General features: G+C 40.2%; 1 protein-coding gene across 2 annotated transcripts in view; it reads right to left on the bottom strand.

Moving 5' to 3' along the window:
• IWS1 (interacts with SUPT6H, CTD assembly factor 1) overlaps positions 1-12743 on the bottom strand; it is a 45926-nt gene that overhangs the window by 15999 nt on the left and 17184 nt on the right. For both annotated transcript variants that reach the window (XM_036742816.1, XM_036742817.1), the window contains exons 3-5: positions 7341-8637; positions 1666-1861; positions 561-618 (exon numbers count right to left, since the gene is read on the bottom strand). In XM_036742816.1, coding sequence (XP_036598711.1) covers positions 561-618; positions 1666-1861; positions 7341-8637 — 1551 coding nt within the window. The remainder of the gene's footprint in view (positions 1-560; positions 619-1665; positions 1862-7340; positions 8638-12743) is intronic.

Genomic DNA, 12743 nt, shown 5'->3' on the forward strand with positions numbered 1-12743 from the left:
ACACTGGAGTTTAGCGTAAACAAGAGTGACATGGTCAGACCTTCACTTTAGGAAAATAATTTTGACAGCTGGAGGGTAGACTGTAGTGGGAAGAGATCTGAAGCAGGGAAACCAACCAGTAAGCTATGGCAACATTCCAGGTGTGTTGTGATGAGGGCCTATGCTAGTGTGGTGGCAGGCAGTATCAGAGGGAGAAGCGGCCATATATAAGAGATGCTGCTAAGGTAAAATCAACGGGCTTTGGCAACAGACTTGGATGTGGAGGGGTGAAACAGAGCAAGGAGTCAGCAATGACACCTAGGTTGTGCACCTGGATAGCTGGGAGGACGGTGGTGCCCTAGACAACGATAGGGAAATCCAGGAAGAGGGAAGGTTTTTTGGGGAGAGACAGTGAGTTCTGTTTTAGACGTGTCAATGAACATGCAGCAATCTGAGATGTCTACTTAGCGCTGGAGATGTGAATTCAGACGTTAGGAGAGAGGTCAGGGCTAGGTAAGTTGATCTGAGAATAAAAAAAAATCCAATGTGCTCTAAAAGCAAATGTTTCACATTATACTTACAGTAAATTCTTCTTCCTCTTCATCACCAGATTCTCCAAATATATCTGCTATCAAGTTTCTGTAAAAGATATAAATAGGGGAAAAGTTATTTTTGTTTCTTCATTTTCTTTCCTTTTCTTTTTTCAGCTGGAGGAGGAACATGAGACTTGTGTCTCTTTATCCTGCCCAGGCTAAAAAGGCAGGAGCTTTTCATAAGCCTGATCTCATTACTCATAAGCAGCAGAGATTTCAGTCACTTTGTTTCTACCCCTCTGTAGGCAGTATGGTGGTCTGCCTTTGGGAGAGGCTTACCAGATTGATGCTGGACTCACAGGGAACACTGACCAACTTAGCCCACTGTAATTCAGAACTTTCAAGCTCAAATGATCCACCAGCCTCGGCCTCCCTGGTAGCAGGGGTTACAGGCGTGCACCACTACGTTGGGCTGCTTCCTCATTTCCAAAGTATCCAAAAAATCCAGATCCTAACTGTATTGTTAATGCAATGGGAGTATTGTTAATGTACTGTTAATACAATCTGAAGACCTTTCCTATCCATTAATAGGCCCATGTGACCTGTCTGAGTCACATGAGCCTGTGGTGGGAGGAGCTTGCTGAACAGGTAGAACAGAGCTGAGAGGAAGTGAGACGGAGCAGTCAGAGCTGGGGGAGAGAGACAGGGAGCAGGAGGAGCAGCAGCAGGAGCAGCAGCAGCAGGGAGCGTGAGTGGGAGAGGGAGTGATTTTGCTTGAGGGTGTTCATTTGTGGGCAGGCCCTAATGGAGGGAAGGCCTGGGGATGTTGGTGCCCACATTGCTAATGTGTACAGACTTCTTTGTTGCTGTGATGGATTTGGCTTTCTGGTGTTGGGATAAATGTTTTGGTTTCGCCTTCCATGTAGAGTCTGTTATATTTTGTGATTCAGAAGTGCACCAGCATATTCATAGCTGCCTTAGGCGCTGTGAACATGGCCTTGGCGCTACACCAACAGATCATAAAAATTCAGGATATTGTCATAGCACTGTCAGCCTAATAGGCAACTCAATGCACTTGAAATATACAAAGTTTTCCTGAACTTTATTTGTACGAATTCTCTGGAAATTCAAATACATTTAAACTGTCACTTACTCCTCTTCATTTCCTGAATCACTGTCACTCCCAAACAGATCTTTCTCTTCACTCTTCTTGCCAGTCTCTTCCTTCCCAGCGTCATCATCATCACTCTCTGATGCTACCATCTTTTTCTGTCTTTTGGTAGATTTTTCTGATGCAGCATCACTGTCAGAGTCATCTGCATCAGAGACGATGCGCCCCTTCTTTGCAGCTGTTAATAAGTAAAGTGATGTTAATAAGTAAAGTGATGTTGATAATAATATATTTCTCCAGCATTTTATATTTGTCAAGTTTTCACATACTTCAACTTATGAAGTGCCACATTTCTTAGGCACTTATTGTGTCCAGCAATATGTTAGGCAAAGGGAGGTATATGAAGCTTATTGTTCCTGCCCTCGTGGAACTTATAATCTAGGAAAAGCATACAACAAAAATTACTACAATTTCTTTAAAAAAGCACATTAGACAGGTATTATGTAAGGTCCATAAGAGTATACACATTATTGACCAAAGAAGAATTTATGAAGGATGTAGCAATTCAAATAGGCCTTAAAAAATTGGCTAGAATGCAACTGGTGAAGGGGGGTGGGGGGAGAGAGGAAGCTTTTCAGATACAAGAAATAGTGTAAACAAAATCAAGAGGATACGTTCAGGGTACCTGGTAGCTCAATTTAGCTTAAGTATATATAGGATATCTGGGGGCGTGAGACAAGTTTGAAAAGGTAAAGCAGTACTATGTTGTACACGATTCTCTGAATGTCAGGCAAACGATAATTAATTTACTTGGTAGGTAAGATTTCTGGGCAGAGGAATGACATGATCAAATTTATACATAAGTAAGGTTAGTCTAGAAGAAATATTAAGGATAGACAGAATAGGAAGCAAAGAATGCAAGTGGCATAACTTGTTAAATATGCTATTGTAATTATCTAGGCAGGTGCTCATAAGTGAAATCCTACTAAATGAGAAGAAAGAGAGATGAGGGGAAAGATGTTTCAGAGGTGAAATTTAACCAAGCTTACAAACAGACTGTATGCGAGGTAAAGGAGAGAGAACAGCCAATGATAAGATCAACATTTTGATAACAGGAAAATGGGCAAATGGCAGTACCACTGAGAAAAATAGTAAAATCAGGGGGAAAAAAGGAGGTTTTGCAGGGAAAGAAAACAAACTTGGTTTTGGACGTGTTAAACTCAAAGTTTTGGTGGGAAATCTAGGCAGATTTGTCTTCTAGGTGGTTGGAAATGTTAACTGGGATGTGGGAATAGAGGCCAGAGCTACCGCTACAGAAGGGTAGTTATCTGTAAAGAGGTTAAGAGCTGAGGGTATGGGACTGAAAAGGACTGTCAAAGGAGAGCATGTAGGGAAATGGAGGGCTAAGGACAGACCCTGAGGAACTAGTGAAGGAGACAGAAAATGAATTGCAGAGAAGTAGGAGGTGAACCAGAAGAATCTGGCATCTGAGTATCCAGGAGGAGGGAATACTCAGTGTAATATGCTGAAAACTATATGGTCACTAAGCATAACCAACCTTTTGAAATATAGCAGGGTGGGAGTAGGAGTAAGGGGTGAAGCAAGGGAGAAACTCCAGAACTTTTAAAATAAATGCTCTCCAGGGCTTGAAATAAACTGATGAAGATTGTGCTAAAAGTATACCAACATACTAAAGAGACCCTTCACACTGATTTACTTTACAAGTTTTTTTCTTGCTAATAATCTTTCTGCTCTAGCAAATAACTATTCTCCTCTTGTAATCCTGGACATTCAGAATCACTACCTGCATTGGTGGAAATTTCTTTTATCCAATGACCTCTTCCTGTACCATCAGTCCCATCCACCTTACCCCTTTGTTCCTCCCAGTCTCTAGCCTGTTCTGCCCATTCCTTGCACCATGCTACACCCTCCCTCCCTGCCAATTCCTACTATATCATTAACAATATCATGTTGTCTTAGATTTCCTCTTTTTATTAAATGCCTTTAACATGCCTGATTTCTCCTAAAGAAACTATATCTCTTGCCTCCCTCTGGAATGGCCACTAGTTCTTGATGTTCTCTAACTGTCAGGGCCAGGAAAAGGAGGCAACTACCTTAATACTGATTGCACACCTTTCTTTCTGCCACCATAACTCAATAACTTTTATTTCTTTGACATTCACGCCAGTTACATGGCCCTATCCAGATCCTTCCTCCTTAACTTTCAAGATTTTCATCTCTACTCTTACTTGAACTACCCAAAGGGTAAACCTCACCATGACCCGCTCCATCTCTGAGGTTCAGAACTCTGAAATTCTCCATGGTCAAACTCTCCTCTTTTTCCACCTCTCTCACTACTTCGCTTTTTCTCAGTGTTCTTTGGCCTCATGCCAACTAGTATTTCAATACCTCTCCAGTTACGGTTTCACTTCCCTCTCTTCACAGTCAAGCCTTTATAGCCAATCATTTCAACGAGGTGTCCCCTACTCTTGAATCCCTTTCCTTTTCTTTCCACTTTCCATCCTGCTAATCTCCAACATTGGCTTCTACCATCTGATTTTTCCAATCCTACTGCCAGAGCTACAGGTACAGCAGGAAGTCAAGAAAACATCCTGGGTTAACTACATATTGATGCAATGTAACATCAACTGAGCTCTCATTGACCCATGACAATCCTTTTATTCATCTCTGATTGACTCTTTTGTCAAACTCTTCCTGGTAGCTGCTCCAAAGCGCTTCCTTCAATTATATCCCTACTCTAGCTTTTAGTATTTTACTGAGAAAACTGAGTGCAGCTGTTTTAAGTTCCTTCATTTGTCCTCCCCCCAAACCTCAAAAGCTCTGCTCTCACTCATCCTGTCCTCCTTTGTTTCAGTTCCAGAAGATGAGGTAGCCTTTCTTCAAGCCAAAGCTAACTCCTATACTTGTGCCCTTGAGGCCAACCTCTTTGTTCTCCTTTGGGACCTTCTAGCATCAATTATGCCTATACCATACAGTCGGCTTCCTTGATACCTACAAATATGTTAGTCTTCTCCATTGTAAAAACGCAAAACCAAAACAAACCCCAAGCAAAAAATAAAACTTCCCTTGTCTCTGACATCACCTCAAGTCCTCTTTTTCATCCCTGTTATTACTAACAAAGGGTCTATACTTTCTACTTCCACATTTCCTTACCACTCATTGAACTCAATTCACTGACATTTGTCTCCTGTCTCTACTACTCTTCTGAAACTGTTCTCTCACATGTGACACTCCTTAACCTTTCTGCAACATCTGACACTGCTGAACACTCTCATTGTCTAGATGCCTTTTTCTTCCCTTGACTTCTACCACTTTACTTTCTTGATCTGCTTCTTGACCACTAACGCCACTGTTGATACATACTCTTCCTGCCACCTAAGTATGAGCTTTCTCTCATTTATTTTCCATCTATGTGTACTGGCTACTTCCCTACTGCCTACAAACACATTCATGTCTCTTCCATCCTCAAAAAATCCTCACTTGTCCTATTCCTGCTAGTAATCTTAACTATATATCTCTCCTCTGACTGATTTTGATAGATTTAGCCCTTCTTAGCAATTCAAGGACCTAAAACTTTTCCAAAGGACTCATGGAAAATGCCATCCACATCCAGAGAAAGAACTATGGAGTTGAAATGAAGAGCAAAGCAAACTCTTTTCTCGTTTTTTTTTTTGGAGGGGGGAAGGCAGGGCAATTGGGGTTAAGTGACTTGCCCAAGGTCACACAGCTAGTAAGTGTGTCGAGTGTCCGAGGCTGGATTTGAACTCAAGTCCTCCTGACTCTAGGGCTGGTGCTCTACTCACTGCGCCACCTAGCTATCCCCAGACTCTTTTCTCTTTTGTTTTCTTTCTCATGGTTTCTCCCATTCGCTATAATTCTTCTATGCATTATGACTAATGTGAAAATGTGTTTAATAGGAATGTATGTGTAAAGCACATATCAGATTGCATGCTACCTTGGGGAGGGAGAAAATTTAAAACTTATGGAAATGAATGTTGAAAACTGAAAATAAATAAATAAAATATTAAAAAAAAACCCAACTATATATCTCTCTTCTTTCATTGCTAAACTCCTTGAGAAAGTCATCTACAACTGGCACCTCCACTTCCTTTCCTCTCACTCTCTTACTCTTTGCAGTCAAGTTTCCAACCTCATCATTCACCTGAAACTGCTCTCTCCGAAGGTGCCAATGATCTCTTAATTGCCAAATCTAACATCCTTGTCTCCATTCTCATCATTCTTGACCCCTCTGCAGCCTCTGACACTGCTGATCATTCTCTTCTTGATACTCACTAGAAGTCTGTGGCACATGTTCTCTTCTGGTTCACCTCCTCCCTCTCTCCTACATTCCTTTTCAGGCTCCTCTGCTGGATCTTCATCCAGGCTGAAACTGCTAACTGTGAGTGTTCCCCAAGCTCTGTCCTGGGCTCTCTTCTATTCTTTCTCTAAACCAGGGGTGGGGAATCTGTGGCCTTAAGGCCACATGTGGCCCCTCTAGGTCCTCAAGTATGGCCCTTTGACTGAATCCAAACTTCACAGAACAAATCCACTTAATAAAAGGATTTGTTCTGTAAAACTTGGATTCAGTCAAAAGGCCACACCCGAGGACCTAGAAGGCCACATGTGGCCTCTAGGCTGCAGGTTCCCCACCCTTGCTCTAAACTATTTCACTTGGTGAGCTCATCAGCTCTCATGGATTCAATTACCATCTCTAAGCTGATGATTCTCAGATCTATTTATCCAGCCCTAACCTCTTTCCTGAGTTTCAGCCTCTCATTTCCAATTGCTTCTAGACCTCTCAAATTGGACATCCTATAGATGTCAATATGTCTAAACTCAACATGTCTACAATTATCATTCTTCCCAAGCCCTCTCCTCTTCCTAACTTCCCTTAAAATTACTGTGGGGGCACAACCATCTTTTCAATCATCCAGGCTTTGCAACCTACAAGTCATTCTTGACTCCTTACTCTCTTTCATCCCATAACCCCCTCATATTCAATCAGTTGTTTAGTCAATTTTACCTTCATAACATTTTCTCTCCTCTGATACTGCCATCATACTTATGCAGGCCCTGATCACCTCACATTTGGTATCCTTCCCCTGGAAGGCACTGTTCAGCTAAGCACTCAAGGGGAGGATATACTTCTGTTCCAATGTCCAAAGAAAGCCAACTTCTTTTAGAAAACGATAAAATCAGAATTGGCAACTGTGCTAACAGGGTAATTGTAAAAAGGTTGAGATGCTTACAATAGCATCAAATTTTACCAAGGTGTGAGAGAACAAGATGTGGCAAATAGCTCAGCTGTCATTTGGCTCTCTCCATTGTTTCATCTCAAATCACTATGGAGGTTCAGTCAAAAACCACTCAGTCAAATTTGAGTATAATCATTATGCTATATGCATTTATTTCAGTGAACCCTCTCTAAAAACAATACAAGTCCCTTATATTTCCAGTATTCATAGATATCTTTTAAATTCTTATTTTGAGAATGCTTTTCCCTTAATTATAGTTTGCTGATGATTCACGGTAAGTTAAATTCAAAGATAAGCCTTTATAAATTTCATTGAGACATTTTAAACATCAGGTACCAAAAAAGTAAAGCTAACAAAATACAAAGACACTCCAACAGGCCCTATCAGCAGACGTGATAGTAAACAAGAATGAGAGTAACGGAAATTAAATTGTGATCTTACGTGTTTTCTCTTCGTCTTCACTATCAGAAAGGATAGCAGCTTTCCTCTTTACTACTTTCTCTTCTTCCTTCTCTTCATCCTCATCACTGTCCATTTTCTGCCTTTTAGGTGTTTCATCCTCACTGTCAGAACTGTGAAATATTTTCTCCTCCGGATGGCTACCTGAATGAATGGAGTCATTCTGTAATTTCCCTTTATCCCGCTTGTTCTCTCTGTCACTATCATCTGATTCGATCTTCTGTTTTTGTCTAGAGGAATTTTCATTTTCGGAATCACTGGCATGAGCCTTCTGAAGCCCCTCACTTTCAGAATCACTTGGCTGGCGTTTTGGGGCCTCTTCATTTTCAGAATCACTGGCAAGTTTAGGGGCATCCTCAGCTTCAGAGTCACTGGCATGGCTCTTTTGGGGCTCATCAGCTTCTGAGTCACTGGCAGGGCCTTTTGGGGGCTCTTCAGCTTCTGAATCGCTGGGAGGATCTTTCCTAGGCTCATCAACTTCTGAATCACTGGCTGGACCTTTCCTGGGCTCCTCAGCATCCGAATCACTGATGGGACCTTTCCTGGGTTCCTCAGCTTCTGAGTCACTAGCAAGAACTTTCCTGGGCTCATCCGTTTCTGAGTCACTGGCACCACCTTTTCGGGATTCATCAGCCTCAGAATCACTAACAAGACCTTTCCTAGGCTCATCGGCTTCGGAGTCACTGGCACCACCTTTTCGGGATTCATCAGCTTCAGAATCACTGGCAAGACCTTTCCTGGGCTCATCAGCTTCTGAGTCGCTAGCAGGACCTTTCCTGGGCTCATCAACTTCTGAGTCGCTGGCAGGACCTTTCCGGGATTCATCAGCTTCTGAGTCACTGGCAGGACCTTTCCGGGACTCATCAGCTTCCGAGTCACTGGCAGGACCTTTATGGGGCTCTTCAACATCTGAATCGCTATCAATACCTTTTTGAAATTCCTCATTCTCAGAGTCACTGGCAGGAAGCTTAGGAGCATACTCATTTTCTGAGTCACTTGCATGCCCATTGAGAGGTTCTTCATTTTCAGAGTCACTAGCAGGCAGCTTCTGAGGCTCATCATTTTCAGAGTCACTTGTGGGATGATTCAGGTCCTCATTTTCAGAGTCACTTACTGGAGGGTCTGGCTGGTCTTCCGTGTCAGAGTCACTATACTTATGCCTATGAAGCTCCTCATTTTCAGAGTCACTAACATTGTGATTTGTAAGGTCCTCATTTTCTGAGTCTGTCATATGATGTCTTTTAATACGTCCATCATCTTCTCTATCACTATGATCATTCTGCAAGAGAAAAAAAAACCAGGAAAATTAGTAACATTTAAAAAGATTACAGTAGTTGAATTTTTAAACTTAACTAAAATGCCTTTTAAAAACTGGGTAATAGTTATTAAAATGCTTATTCTATAGCTATATATACTGAAAACTACATGTGGGAATGTGCAATTATGAAAAAACAAAAGAACAACATTATGGTAACTCATCATCTGATGCCCCAAATGGGGAAAGATAAGCCAGCTCCCACCAAATGAAATATTAAAAGCACTAAAACAAAAATAGTTAAAGTCATATATTGAATTTAAAGGATCAGACACAAGGCACAGCTCTCTAGCACATGAAATAGCCTCCAAAGCCCTAACCAGTCCTTGCCAAACTATTAAGAGATATCATACATGATAAACCAAAAAATCCCTCTCCCCCCCAAAAAAACTGATTTTAAAAGGCAAGGAAACACACAAATGATATGGTTTCTTTATAAGTGACTCTGGTCTGGTTTCTGGTTAAGTTTCAGGAGGATGTTACACGTGTGGGTGCACATACAAGCACACACAGTCTTCCTGACTTCAGGATTTTTGCTCTTTCATCAGAAAATTGTTTTCTATAAATGTATACACTTAAAATATTCACTATATTCTTATGACTTTTTATATTGGGAGAAATAAAAAACTGAAACATATCCAATTTTATAATGAAAAGCAGTAGTGCACAGCCAAAAAGGAACATGTCTATTCCAAAAAGCTGGGTACACCTTTACCATGAAATGATCCACTAACTATATTAAAAGACAAATGAAGTGAAAATGATACTTTTCTCTGAACCCATACTACCGTTAAAAGTTTCCATTTATCCTTACTCTTGTGAAGAACTATGATATAGTGTATTAATTACTCCCAAAGAGTATAATAGTAACTGTTTTCGTAATTTAACAATGTGATTAAAACACACAAAGCACCTGTTTCAGAAATACATTTTCAAATTTCATTCAGAGCTTCATAGCATCACTCAAAATTTCCATATGCTGACAGAGAACATGTCCTCCTGATATACTAAGATGCAAAGTAACAGTCTTTAGTGTACTCAAATATGATTAGGAATACTTATTCCTATAGTCAGAATCAATTTTTCCAAGCATTAGTCAAGAAGCTATTACTAGTATTCCCAGTGTACCAACTGTTCCATTAGATTTCTTCAGTTATAGAAAACCTTAGTACCCTTCAACCTCTACCTGCTACTGAAATTTGGTATCTACCTAAGTGAGATGATACTAGGAGATGGAACATAGTCATGCTTAGCTAGAAGGGACCCTTAGAGGTCATCTCCCAAGCTCAACATAATCACCCCCTCCTTTGAATTATTAACACCTAAAACTTCTTACTGAATTTTCACACTGTATCTTGCATTTTTGTCTTGTGTCCCCTAATTTAATGCAGATAGGGACCCTTTTTGTAGTAATCACATAATACCAAATGCCTTGAATAAAGAATGCACTCAATATTTGAGCTATGAAACCCTACCCCCCTTCCTCACCTTGAACACAGCCAGCCAGTCTAGCAGCACTGAAACAATACTCATTGTAAAAATTTTTCAGAATGGGCTGGGATCATGCAGAGAACAAATGGTATTAATTGTATGGCTAAGCTGTCTACTAATTATAGGAATTGCTGAATAAATTTTGGCATATGAATGTAGAATATTACTGAATCACAAGAAATATACTTGTTCATGCACATGGTCTCCCTTGACAGAATGCAACCTCCCTGAAAGCTGGGACTGTACTCAGCAACTAGCACAGTGCCTACCTAGCATGTAGTAAGCACTGAATAAATGATTTACTCACAGTAATCAATTTTTCAAAAATATCTACCAAATATTAAAATCTCATATTATCACAAAATTTTGCAAAGATTCTCACAAAAGACTATTAAAAAATAAAGTTACTATTCTTATAACAACTTGGAAAATTATATGCAGCTCCTCAATTTTAAACCTCCATAACCTGGTTCCTTCCAATCTTTTCATCTTCTTACACCTTACTCCCCTCCACATATTCTATAATGCAATGACACTGACTTCCCTTCTGTTCTCTTCACAAGACACTCTATTTCCTGATTCTCTGCATCACTAGCTGTTCCCCTGGCCTAGAATTCTCTCCCTCCTCATCTCTGTCTCCTGGCTCCCTTCAAGTTTTAGTTAAAATCCCACCTTCCATAAGAAGGCTTTCCCACTCCTCTTTAATGTTAGTTAGTATCCTCCCTTAGAGATTATTTCCAATTTGTATATATCTTTTTTATTCACAATTGTTTTCCTGTTTTCTCCTATTAGATTGTGAGCTCCTTGAGAACAGTCTCATTTTGCCTTTCTCTGTATCCCCAGTGCTTGGCACAGTGATTGGCACACAAAAGGTTCTTAATAAATTTTTTTTATTTAATATATTTAGTTTTCAGCATTGATTTTGACAAGAGTTTGAATTACAAATTTTCTCCCCTTTTCTACCCTCCCCCCACTCCAAGATGGCGTATATTCTGGTTGCCCTGTTCCCCAGTCAGCCCTCCTTTCTGTCACCCCACTCCCCTCCCATCCCCTTTTCCCTTTCTTTCTTGTAGGGCAAGATAAATTTCTACACCCCATTGCCTGTGTATCTTATTTTCTAGTTGCATGCAAAAACTTTTTTTTTTTGTTTTTGAACATCTGTTTTTAAAACTTTGAGTTCCAAATTCTCTCCCCTCTTCCCTTCCCACCCACCCTCCCTAAGAAGTCAAGCAATTCAACATAGGCCACATGCGTATCATTATGTATAACCCTTCCACAATACTCATGTTGTGAAAGACTCACTATATTTTGCTCCTTCCTAACCTATCCCCCCTTTATTGAATTTTCTACCTTGATCCTGTCCCCTTTCGAAAGTGTTTGGTTTTGATTACCTCCACCCCCATTTGCCCTCCCTTCTATCATCTCCCCTTTTTTTATCTTCTTCTTCCTGCTTTTTTCCTGTGGGGTAAGTTATCCGATTGAATATGTATGGTGTTCCCTCCTCAGGTCAAATCTGATGAGAGCAAGATTCACTCATTCCCCCTCACCTGCCTTCTCTTCTCTTCCTACAGAACTGCTTTTTCTTGCCACTTTTATGCGAGATAATTTACCCCATTCTATCTCTCCCTATCTCCCTCTCTCAATATATTCCTCTCAAATCCCTTAATTTGATTTTCTTTTAGATATCTTCCCTTCATCTTGACCTCACCCTGTTCCCTCTCTCTCTATATATATATACACATACATATATACATACACACACACTCACACATACATATATACATAAACATATATATATATATATGAATATTCCCTTCAGCTATCCTAATACTGAGGTCTCATGAATCATACACATCATCTTTCCATGTAGGAATGTAAACAAAACAGTTCAACTTTAGTAAGTCCCTTGCAATTTCTCTTTCTTGATTACCTTTTCATGCTTCTCTTGATTCTTGTGTTTGAAAGTCAAATTTTCTATTCAGCTCTGGTCTTTTCAGTGAGAAAGGTTGAAAGTCCTCTATTTTATTGAAAATCCCTATTTTGCCTTGGAGCATGATACTCAGTTTTGCTGGGTAATTGATTCTTGGTTTTAATCCTAGCTCCATTGACCTCCGGAATATCGTATTCCAAGCCCTTCGATCTCTTAATGTAGAAGCTGCTAGATCTTGGGTTATTCTGATTGTGTTTCCACAATACTCAAATTGTTTCTTTCTGGCTGCTTGCAGGATTTTCTCCTTGATCTGGGAGCTCTGGAATTTGGCGACAATATTCCTAGGAGATTTCTTTTTGGGATCTATTTGAGGAGGCGATTGGTGGATTCTTTCAATTTCTATTTTGCCCTGTGGCTCTAGAATATCAGGGCAGTTCTCCTTGATCATTTCTTGAAAGATGATATCTAGGCTCTTTTTTTGATCATGGCTTTCAGGGAGTCCAATAATTTTAAATTATCTCTCCTGGACCTATTTTCCAGGTCAGGGGTTTTTCCAATGAGATATTTGACATTGTCTTCCATTTTTTCATTCCTTTGGTTCTGTTTTATAATATCTTGATTTCTCATAAAGTCACTAGTTTCCACTTGC

This window comes from Trichosurus vulpecula, chromosome 2 (genome assembly GCF_011100635.1).
Source record: "Trichosurus vulpecula isolate mTriVul1 chromosome 2, mTriVul1.pri, whole genome shotgun sequence".
Classification (NCBI taxonomy): Eukaryota; Metazoa; Chordata; class Mammalia; order Diprotodontia; family Phalangeridae; genus Trichosurus; species Trichosurus vulpecula.